Source organism: Ruditapes philippinarum, unplaced genomic scaffold (assembly GCF_026571515.1).
Source record: "Ruditapes philippinarum isolate M1 unplaced genomic scaffold, ASM2657151v2 ctg2555_1_1_1_1, whole genome shotgun sequence".
Classification (NCBI taxonomy): Eukaryota; Metazoa; Mollusca; class Bivalvia; order Venerida; family Veneridae; genus Ruditapes; species Ruditapes philippinarum.
In genome coordinates, this window is record NW_026853749.1 from 145653 (window position 1) to 171431 (window position 25779).

General features: G+C 32.0%; 1 protein-coding gene across 1 annotated transcript in view; it reads left to right on the forward strand.

Annotated features, from left to right (window-relative positions):
• Nucleotides 1–25352, forward strand: part of LOC132737715 (KICSTOR complex protein SZT2-like) — a 118531-nt gene extending 93179 nt beyond the window's left edge. Inside the window, exons 51-68 of the mRNA XM_060725043.1 lie at nt 356–555; nt 1546–1717; nt 4042–4175; nt 4801–4971; nt 6678–6930; nt 7319–7395; nt 7656–7823; nt 9164–9420; nt 9753–9939; nt 16319–16411; nt 17015–17135; nt 19906–20033; nt 20778–21069; nt 21408–21558; nt 22720–22852; nt 23224–23436; nt 23969–24037; nt 24649–25352. Coding sequence (XP_060581026.1) covers nt 356–555; nt 1546–1717; nt 4042–4175; nt 4801–4971; nt 6678–6930; nt 7319–7395; nt 7656–7823; nt 9164–9420; nt 9753–9939; nt 16319–16411; nt 17015–17135; nt 19906–20033; nt 20778–21069; nt 21408–21558; nt 22720–22852; nt 23224–23436; nt 23969–24037; nt 24649–24795 — 2966 coding nt within the window. The 3' untranslated portion in view covers nt 24796–25352. The remainder of the gene's footprint in view (nt 1–355; nt 556–1545; nt 1718–4041; nt 4176–4800; nt 4972–6677; nt 6931–7318; nt 7396–7655; nt 7824–9163; nt 9421–9752; nt 9940–16318; nt 16412–17014; nt 17136–19905; nt 20034–20777; nt 21070–21407; nt 21559–22719; nt 22853–23223; nt 23437–23968; nt 24038–24648) is intronic.
• The last annotated feature ends 427 nt before the right edge of the window (nt 25353–25779 follow it).

The window sequence follows — 25779 nt, forward strand, 5'->3', positions numbered from 1 at the left end:
CAGCATTTCAAAATGATGTATAATCCTGAAATTTGTTTTTGTAAAATTTTGATTCTTTTTCAACTTTATATTTTATATTTTTGCTAAGATCCATTTGTCAAAGACTATCAAAGGAATTCACTTCAAATATTTGGAATATGAGTTTTAAGTTTAAAGACTCATTTCTAATATAGCTTCCAAAAGTTTGACGGTTCTATTAGGGTTTCCATGTGAGTCATAAAAACTGACATGAGGAGCATCTTGGAGTAAGCTACACTATTACAACCTGGAATGTTTGCCATTTAGCCATCAACAAAGAAACTTTGCCATACAGTCAGAATCATATGAATGAAATAATGTAACATTTATATTTCAGAGGCACCATCAGTTAACAAATTAAACTTGACACTAAAGTCACGGTTCTCGTTAGACTATGTATTACAAGAGTTCCAGCACATAGTGTCCAGAATGAGTCAAACAATGCATACAAAGGTTTATAAAATGTTACCTAAAGAAGAAGTTGACGAGGATTCAAATATTGGTGTTCTCTATGTACCAAACAGATCTCCTTTTGAGGTATGTTTGTTTAAGAGTTCCTCATTCCCCAAATGATATTACATGAAGGTCAAGTAAGTCTGAACTAGCGACTTTACAAGATTTTTTTTTTGTAGTAAATTTACTTAACAGTAAGTTCTTTAAAAAAAAATATGTGACGTTTTTTCTTCCAATGTCTCAAATACTTATTCCTGTCTTTGCTGAATAGTTGGTATGTCAGTATGAAGAATATCATGTATGAATATAAAGAACAGATTAATTTCTCTTGGATGTTTTGAAAAAAAAAAGAAGAAAGTTTCTATGAAACTTAACACTGTCCCTGGAATTGAAGTCTGACTTTACTATACTTGATTGATATAATAATAATAATAAAGACTTTATTTAAAGAGGCAACATAGTTAGGCAAGCCCAGTCTTCCCTATGAGCCTCTAGATAACATTTTAAAGTTATCAAATGCATAAACATGTAACACATATACACATAAAAGTTTCTCTTCAAAAATATAGGATAGAACCCTTTATCATTGACATACAAAACTTTTTTTTGCTATGCTTGCATTTTAAATGGTGAAATAAATGATTTAATTTTTGAGTTAAGCAAACTAATTTCCTTTAAACTTTGCATTTTCTGTCGAGCTGGTTCATGTTTAATTTCATCTTGTACTTGACTGCATGACTGTACATTATGAAATATTTAGAAAATATAGATAATAGAGACATCGATAATACAGAGTTTGAGTATATTGTCAAATTTATAGAAAAATATTGCTGGTTTGTATTCATATATTCATGTGTGTGCTTACATACTTATACAGTTGTTTGTATCATCCCTTTATAAAAACCTTTTATATGGAAAATATATCTTAAGTGACCAGCAATGAAATTTTCCTTCTGATCAGTTAAAATGAGCAATTATCATTTCCAAAGAAAGAGATATTTTTCATATATAAGTTTGACTGTACATATATTTGAATTATTCTAAGTAAAATGCTATGTACTTGGATATTTTCAGACTGGAAGACGCAGGTCAGAGACCTCCCTGGACAATAGCAGACCACAGACACTTACACCTGGAGTAGACAGACATTTTGCTGCTATAAGTCGTGACTTTGAACAGTGGTATACTTTTATACATCATCCATATGATGAGGAAGATAATCCTGAACAATCATCCAGTATTAAAGGTAAAATGAGCTGTGTCATGACAAAACCAACATAGTGCGTTTGCGACCAGAATGGATCCAGACCAGCCTGCGCATCCGCGCAGTCTGATCAGGATCCATGCTGTTCCCTTACCAAAATCTATAACAAGTAGAGAAACTGATAGCAAACAGCATGGATCCTGATCAGACTGCGCGGATGCGCAGGCTGGTCTGGATCCATGCTGGTCTCAAACGCACTATGTTGGTTTTGTCATGACACAGCTCATTAATATTAACCCTTTCCCTACTGGAAACAAATGTGTTGTTAACCTTTACCACCAGTATAGAGGCTTGGCAGCCTGAACATTCATAATAAACATCACGTTAAAAGTCAGTTACCCCTGTGACCTGCATAAATATCTATAAATATCCAGAGGATATTATTGGTAATGTTCAATTTATAAAAAAGGAGGTCTTTTTAGCTCACCTGTCACAAAGGAACATTGTAATTAAGTAGAATAAAGGTTAACTTTCTTAATGCTGAAGATATCGATGACAGTATAGAACCAGACATAGAGTATATCTGTACAATCTAAATAAGTTCTATACTGTAAGCTAATTAATCTAAGTATTTTGATTTTAAATTCCAAGGGCACGGTCAATATATAAGCTTTGATATACATGTATAAAGGAAACACAGTATAATTTGAAAGGTTTATTGCAACTGTACTGTCATAATCTGTAAGTTAATTAATTAAAAATTAAGCCTTTTTAACTCACCTGTCACAAAGTGACAGGGTAAGCTTTTGTGATCGCTTTTCGTCCAAAGAATTTAATTCCATGCAGAACTCTGGTTGCCATGGCATGACAACCGAAAGAAAAAACTTTAAATATCTTCTTTTAAAAAACCCTAAGAGCCAGAGCTTAGATATTTGGCATGAAACATCTACTAGTGAGTGTCTACCAAGTTTGTTCAAAATAAAAGCCCTGGCCCCGTGTTCACTAACAAAAGATCAGGATCAGGATCAAGTGATCCTGATTTTATTTTCATTGTTTTATGTTACTAAAATTAATCATGCTTTCATAGAATTGAATGGTATATATTCAAAATGTAAAATATTGCTGATTTGCAAAGAAACCAAACTATTTTGGGATAAAATCAACAAAAAAAACAAAACAAATACAAAAATTTTCAGATCAAAATAAGGATCAATTTTAGGATCAGGATCAATATTTGGATCAACTGTAAAATGCCCGTATCTTGCAAAAATGACAATAAATTTATTCTAAAATTTCATAAACTTGCTATTGCAAGACTAGTTTTATCAAATTAATATTAGATATTTAATCTTTGAGGATAATCAATGAAGAATATTAGAGTTTTTAAATTTGATCCTGATCTTGATCCTGATCCTTAAATCTTTGTGAACACGGGGCCTGGGGATCATATTGGCCCCACCCCAGGGGGTCATTGATTTTCCCTATATGCATATAGTAAAAACTTAAAAATTATTTTTTTAAAGAACCCAAAGAGCTAGAGCTAAGATATTTAGCATGAAACATCTTCTAATGAGTGTCTACCAAGTTTGTTCAAATAAAAGCCCCGGGGTCAAAATTGGCCCCGCCCCAGGGGGTCATTGATTTTCCCTATATGCATATAGTAAAAACTTAAAAAATCTTCTTTTAAAGAACTCAAAGAGCTAGAGCTAAGATATTTAGCATGAAACATGTTCTTATTGATGTCTACCAAGTTTGTTCAAATAAAAGCCCTGGGGTCAAAATTGGCCCCGCCCCGGGGGTCATTGATTTTCCTTATATGTGTATAGCAAAAACTTAAAAAATCTTCTTTGAAAAAACCCAAATAGCTAGAGTTTAGATATAAAGCATGAAACATCTTCTAGTGAGTGTCTACAAAGTTTGTTCAAATAAAAGCCCTGGGGTCAAAATTGGCCCTGCCCCGGGGGTCATTGATTTTCCTTATATGTGTATAGCAAAAACTTAAAAATCTTCTTTGAAAAAACCCAAATAGCTAGAGTTTAGATATTAAGCATGAAACATCTTCTAGTAAGTGTCTACAAAGATTGTTCAAATAAAAGCCCTGAGGTCAAAACTGGCCCCGCCCCAGGGGTGTCATTGTTTTTAACTATATGTGTATAGTAAAAACTTAAAAAATCTTTTTTGAAAAAAACCCAATGAGCTAGAGCTTAGATGTTTAGCATGAAACATCTTCTTATGGGTGTCTACCAAGTTTGTTCAAATAAAACAACAGTATATAGGAGATAACATATAAATACAATTGGTATTGTTTTATATAGAATGTATATATTATTTATATATATTCTAGGATATTTATTTAATCTTTTCAGGAAAGCATGCTTCACAGAAGTTCGCAGCTCACATTCCATCGGTAACAGAAGGTAAAACATTTGGAATGTTCTCAGAGTCGACATCGTTAATTCCACGTCAGAGATTCTTACTTCTCTCATTGAAAAACAAAGAGGTATATTATTCTGTCAGTATATCCTTCTGTCAGTATGTTGTAGAAGTTATCTTTCAGTATTTAGTGCAACAATATTTTCATGTTATTGATATATTTTCAAAGAAAAGAATGAAATATGCATGTTTATAAAATAAGACATACAAATATATATTGAGTGAAAACTAAAATATCTTAAAATTTGATATTTATTACCAATTAATTGACATACACATAGAGAATATTTGTTTGTTTTGCATGTAAGAACAAAATATATTTTACTGAGTAGGACACCAGATGCAATATTTACACGAGTGGCATAGTCACGAGTGAAAATATATAAGCTGGTGTTCACAAGTGAAATATATTTCAATTGTTAATTCCATTTGATTCCATTTAGTTATGAAATATTATTTTCATCAGCATTCAAATATAGTCTGGCTACTGTGAAAATTATCAAATATAATTTCACTGTGAAAATATGCATTGTATTTTTCCTGGCCAATTAGTAAGGACTTAAATCAAAATGAAGGTAATTATAAAACATGTTATACTAGGTAAGACTAGTAATAGCATTTTTTTTTTAGAAGTTGATAAGTATCAGTATGGGATAAAAATTTCTATCATCTATGGTATTGTTTTGTTTCAGATATGGCTGTATGCTTACAACTTGACAAATGAGGCATTCTCAACTTTATCAAAGCACATGATAAAATTAGTACAATGGAACAATTGTCGTACACACCTGTTATCTAATGTTGTCACACAGAAATGTGGACTGTTTAACCACTACATGTATGGTAATGCTGCGTGCAATATGGTAAGTTGGTAAATTTATTGTACAGGGTTTACTTAATTATCATATTGTGTAACCCTATCAAGATCTCAGTACTGAAACTTGGAAGACATTGGCTGGCCTAACACTATACTTAACCCCTGTCATATAACTGGTGTCAGAAACTAAATAGTTAAACCTTAATTGCAGACTTAAAGCAGCATTCTTCCTGGAAAATTGTATGAAAATTTTGAAAATAATAAATAAAATATTTACGAGTGAACAATGAAATTAATTAATTTACACATTGCAAAGAACACTTTCAAGTCGAGTAAATTACCAAAAAAAAGTCAAAATATGTAAATTATCCCCTACTGTGTTAGCAATGCCTTACTGCATTATAGTAACATAGTAGAAATATGGTGACAAATTTTGCAAAATCAGTCATTTATTGCATATAACATAAAAATCATCACTTGAAATTTGAATATTTTTACTTTTCTTAAAATCTTTGAACATTTTTCTCAAAGTTGATTTTTAGCTCACCTGAATTAGCTCAGTGTGAGATTTAGGATTGTTGAATGGCTGTCGTCCATTGTCTGTTGTCCATTGTCTGTCGTCTCTCCACATTTGTTTGATAACACTCTAGTGGTCACATTTTTGACTCAATCATCATCAAACTTTGTCTGGATGCTTATCTAGGTAATTCCTCGAATGAGTTCGAACATGTGTCATCTCAGATGAAAAACTAGGTAACAGGAGCTAAAAATAGAACAATCTTGTTAACACTCTATGGCTACTGTTTTGATCCAAATATCCTGGAAATTGATCTTAAAGTTTGTTTTGATGACTTCTAGGCCAAGTTCGAATATGGATCACCTGGGGTCAAAAACTAGGTCACACCACTCAAATATGGAAAAACCTTGTTAACACTCTAGTGGTCACATTTTTTACTCAATTGCCATCAAACTTGGTCAGGATGCTTGTCTAAGTAATTGCTCAGATGAATTTGATGCATCTGGTGAGGGATCTAGGGCCATTAGTCTTGAAATATTTGGCTCATCTGAAGGCATGCAGCTTAAAGATTTTTCTTAGATGTATATGTATGTAAGCGGCCGAATAGCTAAGTCGGTAGAGCCACAGTACGGTATTTCAAGGGTCCCCGGTTAAAGTCCTCGTCAGGCTGCACATTGGAATATTCATGTTATATAATAAAGATTTATACTAATTGAGATACTACTGTATGTGTCAAACACCCCACTAATTCAGTGGTCTACTTATCTAATTAACAAACCACCAGTACAGTATCATCCCAGGTACTTTTCAATTAAAGTTTTTGATTATGAAAAGGACCATTATGCCATAGAAATGCCTTTATTTCATTTCTCAATTTTTTTATATTTGGTGTCCTGTTATAGTTTCTAAAAAGTAACTCATTTGCCAATTACCTGAATCATAGTTTTCTTCTGTTGTATTCTTGGAATTAGTGCAGTTATAGTGATTTAGTATTTTGTATGGAAGTCAAAATTATATTTTGTTAACATCAATTTTTGCTACTTTTATGACAAATAATTTCACATTCAGTTTTAAGTTATTCAGATAATAAGCATCTAACATGCTCGAAAACTATTATATATATATTATTAACTCATGTTTTTCCTTTGAAAATTTTATTCATTTCTGAAGCATAGTGTATCTTTAAATGCATTTTTCATAAAAAGAGATTTGATGGAAAAGTTCTGATATTACAGGAGAAAATGACACAGCAGACAGACTCCATTGATCAGCTGATCAACTGTCCAGCCCCACCCCCACCAAATAAGGAGAAGTTAAATCGTACACAGAGTTCGTCTTCTGTCAGGGAGACATACCTTCCATTTGACGTTACATTTAAAGACTTGTACCCGAACAAGCCACTCCATGTGTCATACCTGGCTCCTCATACTGACTACGTGAAACAATATGGCCAACAAGCTCATGACATCAGACTTGATCATAAGAGACGTAAGTTCTTTAAAATTCACATTCTTTCAAAATCAGATTAGAATTAATTTTGCTATTTTAGTTTAGTTTAGATATATTCGTTTAATCTTGATTATGAAATAAGTATTTGTGACTTTCACGTAGCTTCCTGGGAACCAGCCAGTGCTGGTGTCATATTACAAATTATGTAGATGACTTGGATAGGGCTTAAACCCACAACCTCAGGGTTTTGCAGCAGACACCTAAACAACTTAGTCACAACTCCCCTTGTTTATACCATTGTTGAGAATGACCTGTAAGAGATAGAATGACTGAAATATTATGAGTATGATATTTTTGTTGAAATATTTTCTATAAAATGAGCAAATAAATTATTGAAACGATTTAATTTGTTGAGCTTTGATTTCAGAATTTGACAAGATCCACAATATTAGCAGGTTGTATGTCATGTGGGTACAGAAAATGTCACCTAATTATCCAATATCTGTAAGTATAATTCCATTAGTTATTAATTAAAATTTCATTGCCTATGCAATATTTGTGAAAGCTCAATCTAATTGAACTTTACAACCTCTATTTTATTTCAAGTTTTAATTGTAAAGTAGCAGTGAAATGGTTTGGAATTAAAAATAGCATTTATGTCTAAGTGAATAACATGTATAATATTAAGATTTTCTGTGAAATGTGAAATTGTGATAAACATGGCAGTATATTTTTATATTATCATGTTAATTGTATGTTTGCAGGAATCTATTATGAAGCAATTAAAGCAGGCTTCTAGACTGTTTCATTACTGTGCCACACCATTACTATTTAGTGCTAAATGGCGTAAAAATGTCCTTGAAAAATACAAGGTCACTCAGCAAGACACCCAGAATGTGATTGTGTCCACAAGCACTCCTGATACCAAAACTGTAAGTTAACATTTGTCAACAAAAATAGAAAACGTTCAGATGAAAGATTGGTTTCTTCTGAGAAATTTAGATCAGTAATTTTCTTTTTTTTTTTCCTAAGAGCTTTTTGACATAAAGTTCATTTTTTACACTGATTTAAAGATTCTTGTTTTAATAAAATGAGCCGCGTCATGACAAAACCAACATAGTGCGTTTGCGACCAGCATGGATCCAGATCAGACTGCGCATCTGCGCAGTCTGATCAGGATCCATGCTGTTCGCTAATCAACTCTATCAAGTAGAGAAACTAATAGCGAACAGCATGGATCCTGATCAAACTGCGCGAATGCGCAGGCTGGTCTGGATCCATGCTGGTCGCAAACGCACTATGTTGGTTTTGTCATGACGCGATTCATATTTCAATTTTCTTTTCAAACTTTGTATTACAACTGTTGCCCATATGTTATAGGGAGTGAACATGTACTGTATTTCCTAGTATGCTGAAATAAATAAACTGAAAACTGTTTTTTAAACTATCTGCCTGTCTGTACAGGAAAACAATCTGATTGAAACCTTATATATAAGAATAAACTAGCAAATTGTCGACAAATTATAATCACTATTTAGCCATTTTATTCACAAACTATTCACAAACTATATGTTTTGACAACATACGAAGTTGGCAATTGTTGTAAATATTGTATAAGTGTCTCATTTATATATTGGCAATGGGGTACAATAATTTACTTAAACATTAAATACAGAGTCATTTCGTGCAATATAAATGATAATTCTGGTAAAATGTAGCTAGGGAATGACCTGAAAATTTGGTCCAAACCTTCTTCAGTTTATAGACAAATCTTGGAAAGATATTTCCTGTCCCGACATATCAAAAAGCCCACTGAATCCTCTATAATAACTGGTTTTAAATGTGAATCATCACACATGCCTTATGCTTGAACTGGATTGGCAAACACTTCTCCTATGAAACAGTGCACAGAAGGGTACCAGTAATGCTGGAAATAAAACAGTGCACAGAAGGGTACAAGTAATGTTGGAAATGAAACAGTGCACAGAAGGGTACCAGTAATGCTGGAAATAAAACAGTGCACAGAAGGGTACCAGTAATGTTGGAAATGAAACAGTGCACAGAAGGGTACCAGTAATGCTGGAAATAAAACAGTGCACAGAAGGGTACCAGTAATGTTGGAAATAAAACAGTGCACAGAAGGGTACCAGTAATGTTGGAATTGAAACAGTGCACAGAAGGGTACCAGTAATGCTGGCAAAATCAGCATATGACCCTTGCATTGTTGTTGTGACGAGACCAAAAACATAAAATTTCATTATTCCTTTTTCAGAGATCCAGACATGGATCTGGGACCTCTACAGGAAGTGTCAGAACAAAGCGTACAGACAGTAACGAGTTGAAGAAAAGACCTTCACTTCAGACGTTCAAGGAGTTCCAGTCTGACTCCGAGGACAGCATCGGAGAAGATGAATGGCATTTAGAGATGAGGTCCACATTTATATACCAGTATATTAAATATCTACAAACTATTGGCTTCCATTATGTACAGATGGATAAGTCTCAAGACAAGGGAAAAGTAAAGAAAAGGTTTGTATTGAGTCATGATGATAACCTAGAGACTGTGTATGATATTATAAAAGGTCCATTTCGATGGTTTCATCAACAGTTCTTGATGTAATGTAACCAAAACTAAATAAATGGGTCATGTAATTGATTTTCTCACACTTTTCATTCAATAAATAGTCAGTGTCTAAGTCACAGAATAGATAAATTATTACAAATTAAGTTGTTCTGGAGAGAAAAATTTTAAAACTTTTTACACTCATTTCCTTTTTAAAATTTGTTTAACATATGAATTTCTTTATTTGTGTGGGATGTTAAATGAATTTGTTTGATTGTTAAATATTGTATATGTATAGATCAGCAATGCCAAATGAGAACACAAACACTGGGGAGATAGAAATCAAGGCTACTGATACACATAATCTACAGAAGACCGTATCAGGCGGGGTTCTCCTCATAGAAATCAGCTTCCGTGAAGAGTATTTCTGTGTGAAACTGTTCACATGCGATCATAACAAACTGGGCATCACTGTCAACCAGCAGGTATATTCTTCCCAGATACACATAGTTTAACTTTTTTGCTCCCCTCTGACATTATTACCCCACCCACTTATATTACAGTACCAGACTCATCTTATGATTTTATTATTTTGAAACTGCTTAAATGAATTAGGAACATTATATAATGTATCATTATGTTCAATTGACATTTTTCTCAAAGATTTTTATACATACTATTTTAGCCATGCCATGACAAAACTAACATAAAACGTTTGCGACCAGCATGGATCTAGACCAGCCTGCGATTTCGCGCAGTCTGATCAGGATCCATGCTGTTCCCTTACAAACCCTATAGTATAGAAACTGATAGCGAACAGCATGGATCCTGATCAGACTGCGCAGATGTGCAGGCTGGTCTGGATCCATGTTGGTCGCAAACCCATTATGTTGGTTTTGTCATGGCGCGGCTCATTTAATTAAGGGCCATTTTCAATAATGTGGTTAAGAGGGATGCTGGGTGGGAGACTGCAGGAGGAGAATTATTTGATGTACTGTTCTTTTGATTTAAAGCTTTTGTAAGTCTAATGTGGTAATACCATAGTTAAACTACATAGTTGTTTAAACTTGTATACTTTTATTTAGAAAAGAAAGATATGAAAAAAAAAATCAGAATGAATCATAAAGTAATTAGAATCCCAATAATAGCTTCTCTTTGTTGTTTTGTTTTTTTCTGAGAAAAATTTTAGTATTTAAACATGGTCACCCCAGAGCCTAAAATTATCAAATATGAAAACTTTGTATAAGAGTGAAGTAAAATGGTAAAAAATGTATATGTAGTTTGTAAAATTGAAAATAGTTTATTTTGATATTAGATATATTTTGTATAATTAATGGAAGTTTTAATTTGAAAGGATATAGTTTGATAGGATATATTTTTTTTTAAAATGATATAATAAGATGATATTAATGTGATATGATGGTGAGGTAAATGATATGATGGTTAGTTAGGTGATATTATTTCTAATGGTGCTTGATTTCAGAAACATGAAATAGAGGACATCCCTATTGCTCAGGAAGTGAGTTTCCATAGTAACGGTTTATTCTCAATGAGTACCCTCAAAATTTGCACATTCTACTAAAAATAATCCACTTCAAGGTTAAACTGTTGGTTGCTAAACATATTCTTGGGAAGAATTCAAATGTTAAGTTGAAAATGAAATGTCCTTATCAGTAGTTGACGAAGTTACCAATGAATTGACATGTATGTGGGGAGGTGATAATTACTTAGGAAAGAGATAAATTTTTGTACTTAATAAAAACATGTTTATTAGAAGGGATTATTTGCTTTCTTTTTAGGACAAAATTTGTTTTTGTAGAATTTGAAATGTTGAAATATTGAAATAAATAGAAATAATTCTAGCCAAGAAACTTATTTGCTTTTAACATGTGATACATGAACTTATAATTTCCAAGACTTATGGTTGTCCGCTGGTGGTTTTGTCAAAAATAACTGTTATAATTGGACATTAATCATCCCCCATACTCCTGTGACAGTCACTGAATTTCCAGAACCATCCTGGATTTCCCAGACATAATAGTATATTACTATCATAAATGGTACCTCAAATTTTTCTCCATGGAAGTCACCATATGACCTTGACATTATCTGTGAGATTTTACTATCTGAATACAAGTGCTGTTACTGGCCGGTTTATATTACTGGCATAAAAACAGGTCAGTCTGTACGTGTGACGAGATTCTTTCATGTAAACATTCTTATTTTTAGTACTTCATGTGTTGACATATCACTAACATAATAAACATGACACATCCATTGTTCAAATTGATGCAAAATTATGGAAAAAAAATCAAAACGAAAGATTAGATCTTTATGAATAAAATATAAATTAAAAAGTTATAAGAGGGGAACAACATACTAAAAACACCAGGTTGGTTATTATATTTATTAAACTACCTGTTTCTGGTAATATACCCTTCATCAAATTAAATTTAATACTGTTTCAACCAGCAGTTTAACTGACAAGTATAGTTGGGACTTGATTCAGCATCTTGTACAGATAAACTATCTGCACTAACTTACACAACTGTATTCAGTTAAAATTTAACAAGTTTCAGGTCCACTTAGTTAAACTTTCAGAGTAAATAGATAATGAAATTATACTATGTGGAAAAAAAACTCTTAATGTAAAAGATCAGTCTATTTTGAAAAGAATAGAAGTCAATCATATAGGAAATATATACCAGTAGACTATTTTATTGATGAGTGATCAAAGTGATAATTCTTGTCTTGAATTACCTCTATTAGAGTTCATGGTATTGTGCATACATTACAGTATCAATATAGTGCAAGGCAAGCTCAACCTAAACTGGCTACTCAAAATTTGTATTATAAAATTGAAATCCCTTGCACTGCTAGTGTATTGTTCCAAATTCAAACAGGGCAATCCATTATACAAATTGAGGATGTTAAGATAAATTGCTGATAGTCTTATTACAGTTTTATAATGATTTTATGTAAGTCAGAATTACCCATAGCAGAAACAAGTCAGACATCTTGTTTGTGCTCTGATTTTTTTGCTGTATTTAAATCCTTATAAGATATGTATTTAGGTAGTACATGTTACGATGCTTTTCGCTTACAGTATGATAAATCCTGCCCCATGGCATAGATAGTATTCATAATTTATTTCACAAGTACATGTATTCTTGTAATGGTACAGGATAATCTTATCCCAATTTTTTTTCTTCAAATATTTGCTCGCTTGTGCTAAAAAGTGACTCAAAAAGGCTTGTTTTATTGTTATAGAATGAATGTTATGGTACATCAATTTTCATTATGTGATATATAAAAAAGTTGAAATTTTCAGAAAAGATTTTTGTTTGTTAATATTCTCTTTGCGTTTTGTAATTTCCCATTAGATAATGTCAAAGCAAATTGTTTACAGCTATATATAAGCTTTTATTTTTCTATACTTCATATTATGAAAAGCTTAGCTTTATTTTGCACCTAAATATAATAAATAGACCAATAACTGCTATTTTTCATTTATTTTCTGTCAAAAGAGTAACAAAATTATTTAGTATCAATATTTCGTCACCTTTGTGCAGTAACGGGTTAACTCATATTAAATTATATAAGAAGTTAACTCATTACTGAACTAAGGTGACAGTTTATATGTACATAATATGCTTGGCATTTCAAGGTCATTTATTTTGTTATGACTTGACCTTGACACTCAACAGTGGTTGCTTTATTTAGTTTAACTTTATAAATTAGTAGCTATATAGCTGACTCGCCTATGTGCCGACATGTATATTGACCAAGTTTATGACTAAAATATATTAAACTCTCTCAAATCAGAAAGAAATGAATATTTAAAATTCCATTTTGTAATACAATTTGTCAATCATTAAAGAAGAATAGTAATGAGAATACATTTACTTCAGTTGTATTATACCTACTTGGAATTTTCATTAAATTCACTTTTTTTCTCTTGAATCTTTTGCATGTTGTGAGATATCTTCATACTGTTATAGTAAATTGTTTCCTTGTGAAATACTAGGATTGATCATACTTTACACTGAGAGCTCTTGGTTACCATAGAGTTTGATTTCTCTCTTTCCCTCTAGAGTATACATTCTGCATAATGTCATTTCTGTACTCTGTGTATCAACAACCTTGGTATTTTGGGTCAATGTCATATCTGTTTTAAGGTCATTAGTTGAAGTTCATGGGTCGACTATTGAAAACAGTTTCTTACAATCAGGATAAAATTAAAAACATATTGAGAGTATGAACTTTATTGAATTAGAATTGAATGCATTTTAACTTGTATTTTACGTAATCCATATATAATGGTAGTTAACAATTATTTTTACTGATATAAAGCTCAGTGCATAAGTGAAAATTGCACTAGTCATTCGTAATGTGTGGAAATGAGCATAGTTATTTCTATCACTGCTCTTGGATGTCTTGGTGAATGTGGAGGTTTTGTTTTCTCATCAAAGTTAGAGGAATTTAGGTAGCTAGACTTCGATGTCTTAAGTAAGATTTGTATGACTAAAAATAGTGTTTAAAATAATAAATTATTTAATAATTATTAAGTTTTCAAAAAGAAGGAAATATACAAAAAAATAGTAATGAGTTTTGTAATGTGTGCTGAGTGAAGCATTATGGTAATATTGGTAAAGAAACATTTGACATGGATAAATTAATATGTATGAAAAGACTGTTAATTAGAAACAATGAAACTAAACTTCATATGGTCTTTATTTAGAAAAGAATCTTATGACCTGGCTTTAATTCATTTTAAGATGCATTCATTACTAGCAGACAAAATGAACTTGGACATTTCGTCAAATGGTCATTTGTCTCTCACCACTAATTGATAATCATGTGGAATTAGTAGACGGTATCTTGAGGAGAAATTTGTGGCTTTTTCTCATGCTTTGTTTAAAGAGACCATTGTATTAAACGACTATTTGGTGTTTCCCTTGTGTGGTTGCTTAATACAAGATTGAATGTTCTGGTAATTTAGCCAGAAGAGGACAGTTGGCATGCATTCATTATGTCTTATTGTGCCCATGGAGAATGGATATTACCATGGAGTTGCTGTTGCTGAGTTGTACTTGGATAATTACAAATGACTGGTACATCTAGTACATGTTGATGAATCATATACAATTATTGACTAGTGAGCCTTTGAATATGATTTAAGCATGTGTAGTCAATTGTTATTGATTCTGTTTTTACATAATGGGAAAAAATCCAAAATGATTTTATAATTTGTTCTGTTGACTACTGTTATAACCAATGAAATTGCCGCTATTGTTAGATCATATAATAAAGCTTTTTAAAATGTTAATGTAGAACTTTGGCATAGGCATATCTTACCTGTCATGATACAAAATTTATCAATATATATATAATAGTCGTGAATAAAGTCGGTGCTTCATAGTCATACAGTATTAGTGTCTGTAACTGGATATAGTGAGAGTTAATATATTAGATAGTCTCATGATGGGCAATAAAGTGTTCTCTTTTTAAACAGCCTTTCTTTATTATAAAAAAGTATATGATATTTGAAGTAAAAATGCATTTCTTTTTTTAAATTTTGACGCTTGTGTAAAATGTATGTGTATATTTTTAAAATAATGAAGTATTTAAGGATACAATGCAATGTTTTACATGATCAGTCATTTAATAGTGACCTTCATATAACAAAGTTGAGTAAATCTAGTGTGTGCAGACATTTTTTGGTTTATATATATTGCTTGTTTCTTGCAAGTATTACATTCTGACGTGTTTTAGTTGGTTTATTTACCCATGTATGCACTCCTTGAGTTGATTGTTATACATTAATTGTTACTTTTGTTAGTCTGTTAATAACTTACACACACAGAAAAATACTAACCTTTTTCAGGCAGATGTGCACAGGAAAAATTGTGCAAGTTTGTCTCTTTTTGGTCAGAAATTATTTGACATTACTGATAAGTTATTTTATGACTTCTGAACAGACACAGATATGTTCACTTTCAAATCCCTATACTCTGTTACATAGAACAACCATGCAAGTTAAAGAATCACACAAGATTGACCCAAACTGATGGTTCGATTTGAAAACATTTTTATAGATTTTATTTCTGAATGGAGTGTCTCCCAAAATTGTTCAAATAATTTACAAACTTTGATGACGATATTTCTAGAGTGTATTGTTCATCAATCTGGTATAAGCAATAGGATATATTCTCTTCAGACACAATGTTGTATTTTGTCTTATGTGTTATAGTTTATAATGTACACTCTATGATGTTTCTGGGAATGTGTGTTTAGTTTCATAAAAAGAAATTAAATTTTGGAATAGAACCGAGTTATGCGATTAAAGACTCAACATTTGTTTGTATTTTATACTCAAATGTAGCTGACATTTCATAAAATATAATGTACTCAACTAAAACTTTATTCTTTACCACAGTGAATATAATTTCATTAAAAAATTTGAATTTAATAATTTGAAACATTTCAATTCACAATGAACTGTTTTTGAAAGTTAAGGCAAATCCAGTACACAAATTTATCAACTCTGTAATCGGAACTTTTCCCTTTCTTTAATTGTTTAAAGCATAAAGATATGCTAATAATAATTCATATACATTGTATTAACTTCAGTCTACCATTGGTGAAATGAGGAACAAAGTGTTATCGGTTGCTGATTATACTTTAACAGAACCAATGAATACTCATGAATTTGGTAGCCATTGTTTAGCTAGACTGATTATTCAAGTAAAAGTTATTACTGAATGTAAACAAAACAATAAACATCCTATATTTGTTTTTGTGTTTTTGTAGCATTATTGACATTACAACTTTACTCACGGGTATACTTCTTTTTTATTTCAGCTGAAGTTACTATTTGTTGATGAATGTGAAAAGTGTAAGCATGTGATCCATGTACACTCTTTTGCCCATGATTTTCATCTTAGATGTATACAGGTAGGTTTTGCCCATGATTTTCATCTTAGATGTATACAGGTAGGTTTTGCCCATGATTTTTATCTTAGATGTACAGGTAGGTTTTGCCCATGATTTTCATCTTAGATGTATACAGGCAAGTTCTGCCCATGATTTTCATCTTAGATGTATACAGGTATTTTTTACCCATGATTTTCATCTTAGATGTATACAGGTTTGTTTTTTACCCATGATTTTCATCTTAGATGTACAGGTAGGTTTTGCCCATGATTTTCATCTTAGATGTACAGGTAGGTTTTGCCCATGATTTTCATCTTAGATGTATACAGGTAGGTTTTGCCCATGATTTTCATCTTAGATGTACAGGTAGGTTTTGCCCATGATTTTCATCTTAGATGTATACAGGCAAGTTCTGCCCATGATTTTCATCTTAGATGTATACAGGCAAGTTCTGCCCATGATTTTCATCTTAGATGTATACAGGCAAGTTTTGCCCATGATTTTCATCTTAGATGTATACAGGTAGGATTTGCATGTTATAATGTATGTTTATTGATAGTTTGCTACATATAAACTATCATTAGTAAGTAAGGGTAATATCTTGTATGTATTTTGTTGTTTCAGTCGTATATTAGTGGTCAACATGATATATTCAAGCCAGGGTACTATTTGTCTGGTCTACTCAATGATTTTGTCAAGGTGTATGCATATGCTCCTAGTTTCTCCAGAAATTTCCTACAGAGAGGTAAGTGGTAAAAATAAACATCTGAATAACAGTTTAAGTTAGATTCAAGAGGTCATGTGATACAATATATTTTTTCTGAGAACTACTTTTCTTTAATGATATTAAAGTTATTTTGTAATTGTTTAAAAATTACAAGTATTACATTTAAGAGATAATAGTATTTCATTTCAAAGTATTGTTACCAATGTTGTTTTTAGCTCACCTGTCACAAAGTGACAGGGTGAGCTTTTGTGATCGCTTTTCGTCCGGCGTCTGTCCGTCCGTCTTCCGTCCGTCCGTCGTCCGTCCGTCCGTCGTCCGTCCGTAAACTTTTGCTTTAAATGACATCTCCTCATAAACCACTGAGCCAATTTCATCCAAACTTCACAGGAATGTTCCTTTGGTGGTCACCTTTAAAAATTGTTCAAAGAATTTAATTCCATGCAGAACTCTGGTTGCCATGGCAACCGAAAGAAAAATCTTTAAATATCTTCTTTTAAACAACCCTAAGAGCTAGAGCTTAGATATTTGGCATGAAACATCTTCTAATGAGTGTCTACCAAGTTTGTTCAAATAAAAGCCCTGGGGTCAAAATTGGCCCCGCCCCAGGGGGTCATTGATTTTCCCTATATGCATATAGTAAAAACTTAAAAAATCTTCTTTTAAAGAACCGTAAGAGCTAGAGCTAAGATATTTGGCATGGAACATCTTCTAGTGAATGTCTACCAAGTTTGTTCAAATAAAAGACCTTGGGTCAAAATTTGCCCCGCCCCAGGGGGTCATTGATTTTCCCTATATGCATATAGTAAAAACTTAAAAAATCTTCTTTTAATGAACTGTAAGAGCTAGAGCTTAGATATTTGGCATGAAACATCTTCTAGTGAATGTCTACCAAGTTTGTTCAAATAAAAGCCCAGGGGTCAAAATTGGCCCCGCCCCAGGGGGTCATTGATTTTCCCTATATGCATATAGTAAAAGCTTAAAAAATCTTCTTTTAAAGAACCCAAAGAGCTAGAGCTAAGATATTTGGCATGAAACATCTTCTAGTGAATGTCTACCAAGTTTGTTCAAATAAAAACCCTGGGGTAAAAATTGGCCCTTCCCTGGGGGGTCATTGATTTTCCCTATATGCATATAGTAAAAACTTAAAAAATCTTCTTTTAAAGAACCGTCACAGCTAGAGCTTAGATATTTGGCATAAAACATCTTCTAATGAATGTCTACCAAGTTTGTTCAAATAAAAGCCCTGGGATCAAAATTGGCCTGGCCCCAGGGGGTCATTGATTTTTCCTATATGCATAAAGTTAAAACTTAAAAAATCTTCTTTTAAAGAACTGTAAGAGCTAGAGCTTAGATATTTGGCATGAAACATCTTCTAGTGAATGTCTACCAAGTTCGTTCAAATAAAAGCCCTGGGGTCCAAATTGGCCCCGCCCCAGGGGGTCATTTATTTTCCCTATATGCATATAGTAAAAACTTAAAAAATCTTCTTTTAAAGAACCGAAAGTGCTAGAGCTAAGATATTTGGCATGAAACATCTTCTAGTGAATGTCTACCAAGTTTGTTCAAATAAAAGCCCTGGGGTCTAAATTGGCCCGGCCCCGGGGGGGTCATTGATTTGCCCTATATGCATATAGTAAAAACTTAAAAAATCTTCTTTTAAAGAACCGTAAGAGCTAGAGCTTAGATATTAAGCATGAAACGTCTTCTAGTGAATGTCTACCAAGTTTGTTCAAATAAAAGCCCTAGGGTCAAAATTGGCCCCGCCCCAGGGGGTCATTGATTTTCCCTATATGCATATAGTAAAAACTTAAAAAATCTTCTTTTAAAGAACCGTAAGAGCTAGAGCTAAGATATTTAGCATGAGACATGTTCTAATGGGTGTCTACCAAGTATGTTCAAATAAAAGCCCTGGGGTCAAAACTGGCCCCGCCCCGGGGGTCATTGATTTTCCTTATATGTGTATAGCAAAAACTTAAAAATCTTCTTTGAAAAAACCCAAATAGCTAGAGTTTAGATATTAAGCATGAAACATCTTTAAGTAAATATCTACAAAGCTTGTTCAAATAAAAGCCCAGGGGTCAAAACTGGCCCTGCCCGAGGGGTGTCATTGTTTTTAACTATATGTGTATAGTAAAAACTTAAAAAATCTTCTTTTAAAAAACCTAATGAGCTAGAACTTAGATGTTTTGCATGAAACATCTTCTTATGGGTGTCTACCAAGTCTGTTCAAATAAACAAATAAAAGCTCTTGGGTAAAAATTGGGCCGGGGGTGGGGGGCTATATACAGGTGAGCGACCTCAGGGCCATTATGGCCCTCTTGTTGAGGTTATTAGGTCAAAGATCAAGGTAGGTTACAGTGACATGGTGTTAAATCCTTGTCCAGTCAATAACTTGAGATGAAATAAGTCATGGTTTATGTTACTTGTTAGGGACGTTGCCGCAATGGCTAGTAGATTTTGAGGTCAAAGATCAAGGTCAAGCGGAGGCATAAGTTTTCTATGGTCACATTTTTTGGTCATCTAAATGTTAACTATGTATCAATCTTACATCAACATCAGTAGAAATATGATTATAAAAAGTTTACCACCAATAAATAATTTTTAATGTTGTTTAAACATTAAACGTCTTACATATTTTTTCATAAAGCTATGTTAGACTTTCACTGAAATACTTTGTCAATATTGTCAATGTAGAAAAAAATTTTTAATTGTTGTATAGAATTAATTTTACTGTTTGTGTAACATGAGGTTATTGGTATATTGACCTAATTTAGTTATTTTATTTCAGAGGTTGTGAGTATCCCTAAGCCATCATGTTCTAGTAAAGACTTATATGAGTACATGTTACAACATGCCAAACTTCATCAGATGTCTATGTTGAAAATGACCTTACCACCAGAAGTTGATAATACCTTGGTCAGTTGTTATATAGAAAATAAAAAATAATACATGAATATTTATTTAAAGGTTTTTACATTCTCTTATCAGGAAAGGAATTTTAATGGCATTTTTGTTTCCATGGTTATTGCAAGCAAGAAACTTGAAACTAATTGCTTAGTACTGCTAGTTGCTTCCAGGAATGGATTTGAGAGTGTTTTGAGAAGCTTATAGATTCCAACACAATCAAACTAAAATAAATTAATATAAGCTAAACTAATGAAATTTTTGAATAAGGAGAAAATCATAACATGATAAAAAAAGATAGTAGAGGTAATGTATGAAATAGAAGTGATAATCAGTATTAGGGCTTAACTAAAATTCCTTGATCTCCACATAGTTGTTTGGATTTCTTGACCATTTGCTTTGCATTGAAAATCAAATGATCAATAAAGTTAAAAAAAAAAAAGAATTACTTGATAATCTAGATATTGGAAATGTCACAATGTTAAATGTGAATTTTGAAATGTTGCTTAGTTAAAATTCCTTACTTGTATATATTTAATTCATATTGGATGCATAGAAAAATTATATTGGTCCTTAAACTTGGTTGGTTCATAGATACAAACATAAAGACTTTTTGTCCCAACTTACTGATTATGTTTCATTCTCATCATTATCACATCTACCATTTTTAGACAGATTTCTGCTATATGCATCCAAAAATATTTCTAAAATTATTGATAACATAACAATCTCTAATTAAGTATTTTGTTTTTGCAGGATGGTTCCTCTAAAAACCATGAGTTTGCATTAATAAGTCATGAAGTTCGGGATGTTTCTGCCTCAGATCCTAAATCCACCTCCCCAAAGAAAATGGAAGCATACAACATTGGTTTGGTGATATTACAGGACTGTCCGACTACGAGCAGTGGGGGAGGGCAGACTGGAGGGACATCTGACCCTCCTCTTACACTACAGTTTTATATGATATTAACCAGTTCAGAGACATTGTTCCCTAGACAAACACTGGACAGAGATAGAGGAGTGTTATTAAGCAGAAGTCAGTCTACAGGTCAGTGAAATTTTTTATTTACCTTATAAAACATTGTTAACACTGTCTTTAAACTGGGGTCATTTTTATCATTTTTTAACTGGGATAGTGTAGGATCTTATTCTTGAATAAACTATAGGAAATCATATAATTGATAGTTCAATGTTTTATGTTAATTAAATATCAAACTCAACAAATAAAAAATTATCAGAATACTTAAACCTTTCAATTATAGTAACATAAGTTTTATCACTGATAAATTAAGAAATTGTGAATAATCTTAATTATAAGCAATAATTTGTAAGTAAAAGGCACATAACTCATACACAATAAATACATATAAATATAATATATTACAGGTGAAAAAAGGATTTCTGGTGATTTGAAGGACCAGATAACAGTAAAGAAATCAGTTAGTGTAAGAGAACAGAGCACAAATTATCTTGGTTTCTCTAACAAACATCAACCTCCGATGTATAAACTGTTACAGAAAGAAGCTCTTGTTGTCAGGTTAGTTTGGAAGATATGTTAAAATAACTTTTGAGTATTGAATTCATGATAATCTCTAAACTTGCGTTAACCTTTAAGGGAATACCTCAAAATATGACTAGTAACTGTACAGCAAACAATGCAGGTAATTATTAGATGTCACAAATATGCTGGCTGAAATAGGCTGCACTGGTTGCATGGGTAGAATCAATTTCCACCAACAGTTTAAACTTTAATCATATTTGAGCATGATAAATAAAAAATAAGAAAGACATGAAACTTGTTCAACTGTTACAAGCTTAAAACTTAAGATAATTCAGATTAACAAAAATTAAGCATTCAGTTGCTCTTTTCTGGTTACCTAGAAGATATCATCTGGTAAATTTGATGTGCAAAGTCAGTTTGTTTTTTTAGCTCGGCTATTCCTTGTTGGCGTCCCTGTGCTTAAGTTTTTCATGTAAGCTGGTATCTCTTTAACCACTAAAGGGAATGGATCGAAACTTCACACACTTGTTCTCTGTGATTATCTAACATGATTAGCAAAAGTTCTTTAACTCTGATTGCTTTTTTGCATAATTATGCCCCTTTTTCAACTTAGAAATTCTTGGTTAAGTTTTTGCGTGTAAGCTGGTATCTCCATAACTACTGAAGGGAATGGATTGAAACTTCACACACTTGTTCTCTGTGATTATCTTTTTTATCTAACATGATTGGCACAAGTCCCATAACTCTGATTCGCTTTTTTGCATAATAATGCCCCTTTTCGACTTAAAAAATTCTTTAAGTTTTAACATGTAAGCTGGTATCTCCATAACTATTGAAGGGTTTGTGCCTTTTTTTCTGACAATTCTATGCATTCATAATTATCAAGCAGTGATTTACTTGATAGAACATCTTAATAACAAACCTTTTTACCTTTTTGGGACAATTTTATGTATTTATATTGGTAACCATTATTATACTCAATGAAACACCCTTGTGACAACTTTTTCGAATTGTGGAGCACCGCTGTCCTCTGACAGCTCTTGTTATTTACACTATATAACCTGATCTTATATTATAAAATTACTTTATCTTATATAGTTGTTTACATATGATAAGCCATGAGTAAAGCTTTTTAAGGCGACAAAAGATACAGCAAAGGAACTAGAAAGTATCAGAATTTAAATATTTGTTTATTAGAGAAAAGATAGAGAAGATGGCAGTAGCATCTATGGACAAGTGTAGACGAGACACTCTATGGACGAGAATGTTGTTTAGTAAAGCTGATGAACAGAGTGCCAAGAAAAAAAGTGATGCAGATTCATCAAAAGATGTAAAATTTTGTTTGTTTTTATAGGTTTTGTTTAAGGATACAGGATGCCAAAATATTATGTTGTTTGAATTTATTAAAGATATTTCATTTAGACCTGTGCATTATCAAAACAAGGGTTGAAAAGTTTATTTTCCATTGGTGTTATTTAATAGTATCTTTTTAAAAAAGTTTTTTAAAAATGGATTATCCATCTATAACAATTGTTATAAATAAAAATTTGTAACCAAATTGAAAAAAGTATACTTGATTTGTATGTATATTAGCTAGGAATTTTTCGAATAATGAAAAGATGTGAAAATATATGAAAGAAAAAAATAACATGAAACAAGAGAAAATTATCATTCAAAAAGTTGATTTGCATTTTCTTTCAGCTGGAAAAGTTGACATTTGAAGAGTTCCAGGAAATGTTAAAAAGAGTTCACAAGGTACCTCTACATGAGATTGATCCTAGGCTGGTTCCCTTTGTTCACATGTCAACAGCCTGGTACCAAGGATTGGCTCAAGTCCTGACTAACAGCTACCGGTACACAGATTACTTTAAGAGATGTTTCGTTAATCCCGAGAACAGTGCCGAGCAGCATTATGTAAGTGGAAATATATTTATTAATTATTAAAAGTTATATTTTTAACTGGACTTCATTTTCCATGATATTTTATATTACCTTCAATAAAATTTTGAGTGTTTGTCAAGTTTTCTGTAATGCGAAGAATTGATTTTCGGATTAAATTTCAATTTTTATTAACGTAACTGTCGGCTGTAACTGCTACAGAATTATTTTTTTACAGATGCACAAAGTTTAAAGATGTTCTGGTTTATTTGAATTCTATTAAAATAAACTTAAAATAGTTACTTGTGTTAGTTTTGCTTTAAATCAGCACCATAGCAACATTATTTATAAAGCAAAACTGTATCATATTTATAGTTGAAAAAGAGTAGAACAATATTCAAACTAATAAGAATTCTATATGTTTCACTCACCATTTATAATGGTTGGTTATAAGAATTTAAAAAATTACATAATTATGACAATCAATTATACATATCAAGTAAGACCTGTGAAACCATACCAGACAAAAAGTTATACCAGTATCAAGTATATATGTAATATATTTCAGATAATAATCAACCCAAAGTTTGTAGATTTGTTAATGATGTTGTCAGTGGACAGTGTATCAGGGAAAACTGTAAGTTCTTATTCTTTTATGTTTGTTTATAAATTTATTATTTTAATTTGGAAATCAATGCAAACAAATGAAGTTTTGCCTTGCCATGCGTCTGTCCACTTGCCTTGTTGGTCTTAATTCTAATTTCATCACTAATGAAAATGTTTTAAGTATGTATTTCATGTTTAAGCATGTATTTCAAAAAGAAGCCTACATGTAAAACTATTTACAAGCACATGGTGTAATGTCTTGTGTGTGTTCTTGAAAGAGGATTAGTTTACAAATGAGCAAATTTTCCATATTTCAAATATTGATAAAATGATAGAAAAAAATTTATTATTTGGGCATTCTTTTGAAATATTTCTGGAAAACAAAATATTGGTAAGAGTTCTAAAGTGATTTAGAATTAACATTTATGTGATGAATAATATTTTGTCCTAGACCGCTTTATTATTTGCTATATATAGATGTCATATCAGATCATGTGTCAAACACTTACCAACAACATTCATATATAATTCATATATAATTTGTTTTTGTTTGTTTTCACATATGATACTAAATACTATTATATTATGGTATTACAGATTTTCTATTATAGACCAAGTCACATTAAATCCTGTATTTTTCAGGGTCTGTTTGCTGTGTTTAGAAAACCTGCTAAAGAACAAGAGTGTATCCTTCCAGGAAGTCAAAGTCTTCCAGAGCTGAGTGTTCAAAGTCACATGGAACAGTTCATAAATACATGTTGTTTTCACATGTGGAGTTCTATGTTATAGTCCACTAAGACAGTTAATATTATTAAAATGTGTAACTTCCATATGTTGTGTTCTTTGCTAAAGTACACTGAACAGTTTATAACACATGATGCTTTCGTTTATCGAGTTCTTTGGTGTAGTCCACTGAAACAATTCATATACATGTCTTACCTTCGCATATGAAGCTCTATATTATAGTTCACTGGATCAGTTACTTTAATAATGTTGAATTCTTCTATAATAAGTAGCCAAGTATTTTTAACCACAAGTGTGTCTTTAGTTAAAGGGTATAAAACACTTGGTTAATATATATTACATGTATGTATTTATTCTAAATTAATGTGACTTTCACTTGTTATTTTTAATGTTTGAAACTTTTAAACATGAAGTCTAGTTGTATACATTACATTAAGGATAGTGTCTGTATTTCTTTAGTTTATAAACTAGTCACATGATATAGGAAATCATATAATAATAATGTAAACTCTGACAGACATTTTGATAATTTGATATATGTGTGTGATGGTGTTTAATGGTGCTTTCAAATTATTGTTAATAATATAATTTTGTGTGTATTGTTAATTATCCCCCGCCGATGGAATCGGGAGGGGGATATAGTTTTGGCATTGTCCGTCCGTCCTTCCGTCCGTCCGTCCGTCCATCCATCCGTCCGTCCGAATTTCGTTTCCGGAGTATTTCTCTGCAACTTATGGCTGGAATTCAACGAAAACTTTTTATCGGAATGTTGATCAGCATGTGGACGTTGTGCACCTGGGTATTTTCTCTGGAATTTTTAGTATTTTTAGATTATTCCCTTACTCAGTAAAAATTTTGTCCGAATTTCGTATTCCGGAGTAGTTCTTGCCAACTAATGGCTGGAATTCAACCGAAATGGGAATGTTTCGCGTTTGCACACGGGGTAGTTCTTGCAACTAATGGCTGCGAATTTAACGAAACTCTTTAATGGGAATGTTTGATAGAGTCGCGTGTGATCAAGTATGTGCA